Source organism: Pterocles gutturalis, unplaced genomic scaffold, assembly GCF_000699245.1.
Source record: "Pterocles gutturalis isolate BGI_N339 unplaced genomic scaffold, ASM69924v1 scaffold32508, whole genome shotgun sequence".
NCBI classification, from domain to species: Eukaryota; Metazoa; Chordata; class Aves; order Pterocliformes; family Pteroclidae; genus Pterocles; species Pterocles gutturalis.
This window is the reverse complement of record NW_010121489.1, coordinates 1-1,158: the sequence shown is the minus strand read 5'-3', so window position 1 is coordinate 1,158 and position 1,158 is coordinate 1. Positions and strand designations below refer to the sequence as shown.

The following is a 1,158-nucleotide window of genomic DNA, read 5'->3' as shown; positions in this document are numbered from 1 at the left end:
CGGGATTTGCTTCTTGCCTCCCTTCAGTGCCAGCTGCTCAGCCTCATCCAGACGGTGCTGCAGGTCCTTCACCGTCTGGTCCAGGTTCTTCTTCATCCTCTCCAGGTGGGCGCTGGTGTCCTGCTCCTTCTTCAGCTCTTCTGCCATCATGGCCGCCTGATGGGAGCAAAGGGTCAAAGCCATTTTGGGGCTGGAGACATTCTGGGGAGAAGGCGTGTATCTTAAGCAGTGAAAGGAGCCTCCCACTCACATCTGTGATGGCCTTCTTGGCCTTCTCTTCAGCATTGCGGGCTTCCTGGATAGTATCCTCCATTTCACTCTGAATTTGGGAAATATCTGATTCCAGCTTCTTCTTGGTGTTGATCAAGCTGGTGTTCTGTTGAAGAGCCATCAACATCACAATTTTGGTTTTGTTGGATTGCAATACCATAACAAGGACATTGCATAAATGTTGTTTTTTTAATATAAATCTTGCCATCAGGTCAGATGGGATTCTGTTCTCCAGGAGATGCTGTGGTAGCTGTTAGTTTCTCAGCTGTGATGTGCTTTAGTGTTTCAAGAACATACTCCATAAAGTCTTTCCTCATAGTTTCTCAGTTAACAAAGAAGGAATTTAAACTTATAAATAAAAAAGTCATAGTCTTTCCTTACCATTTTTGATCTAGTGGCAGTAAGAATTTTAAAAGTTGCTATAGAATACTTATCGTGATTTTGTTAAGTTATGTTAATGACAGTATCAGGGTATTCCTATTTTTTTTATGATCAACCCAATTTTGACTTTACAGTCTCAAATGTAAATGTGAAAGCTGTTGAACTCACTTAAGTCACAGAGTGAGAACCTCATGTATCTCACTGAATTTATTACTTTTAAGGTAACTGCACTGTAGTCTAGTGAAATTCATATTGTATCTGAAAAGTCACTTTTAGTATTTGTTATCCATTTTACAAAATACTATTACAGTTCAGCCAGTCTTCCATTATTTCATACATATGGAGCAAATGTAACGATATTAAATATATTTATACACTGACCTGTGTATGGAGGAGCTGCACACGCTCACTTGCATCCAGAAGCTCCTGCTCAGCCACTTTCCTCGACCGCTCCGTCTGCTCCAGGGCTACCCGTAGTTCCTCAACTTCAGCCTGCAGCAGGTTAGC

The 1,158-nt window shown here is 41.6% G+C and overlaps 1 protein-coding gene across 1 annotated transcript; it reads right to left on the bottom strand.

Annotated features, from left to right (window-relative positions):
- Positions 1-6: 6 nt before the first annotated feature.
- Positions 7-1,155, bottom strand: LOC104464536 (myosin-8; the record flags this gene model as incomplete). The annotated part of the gene is made up of 3 exons (XM_010077269.1): positions 7-156; positions 251-376; positions 1,033-1,155. Coding segments are annotated over 3 exons (399 nt in total), but the record flags the coding sequence as incomplete, so codon positions are not given.
- Between the last annotated feature and the right edge of the window lie 3 nt (positions 1,156-1,158).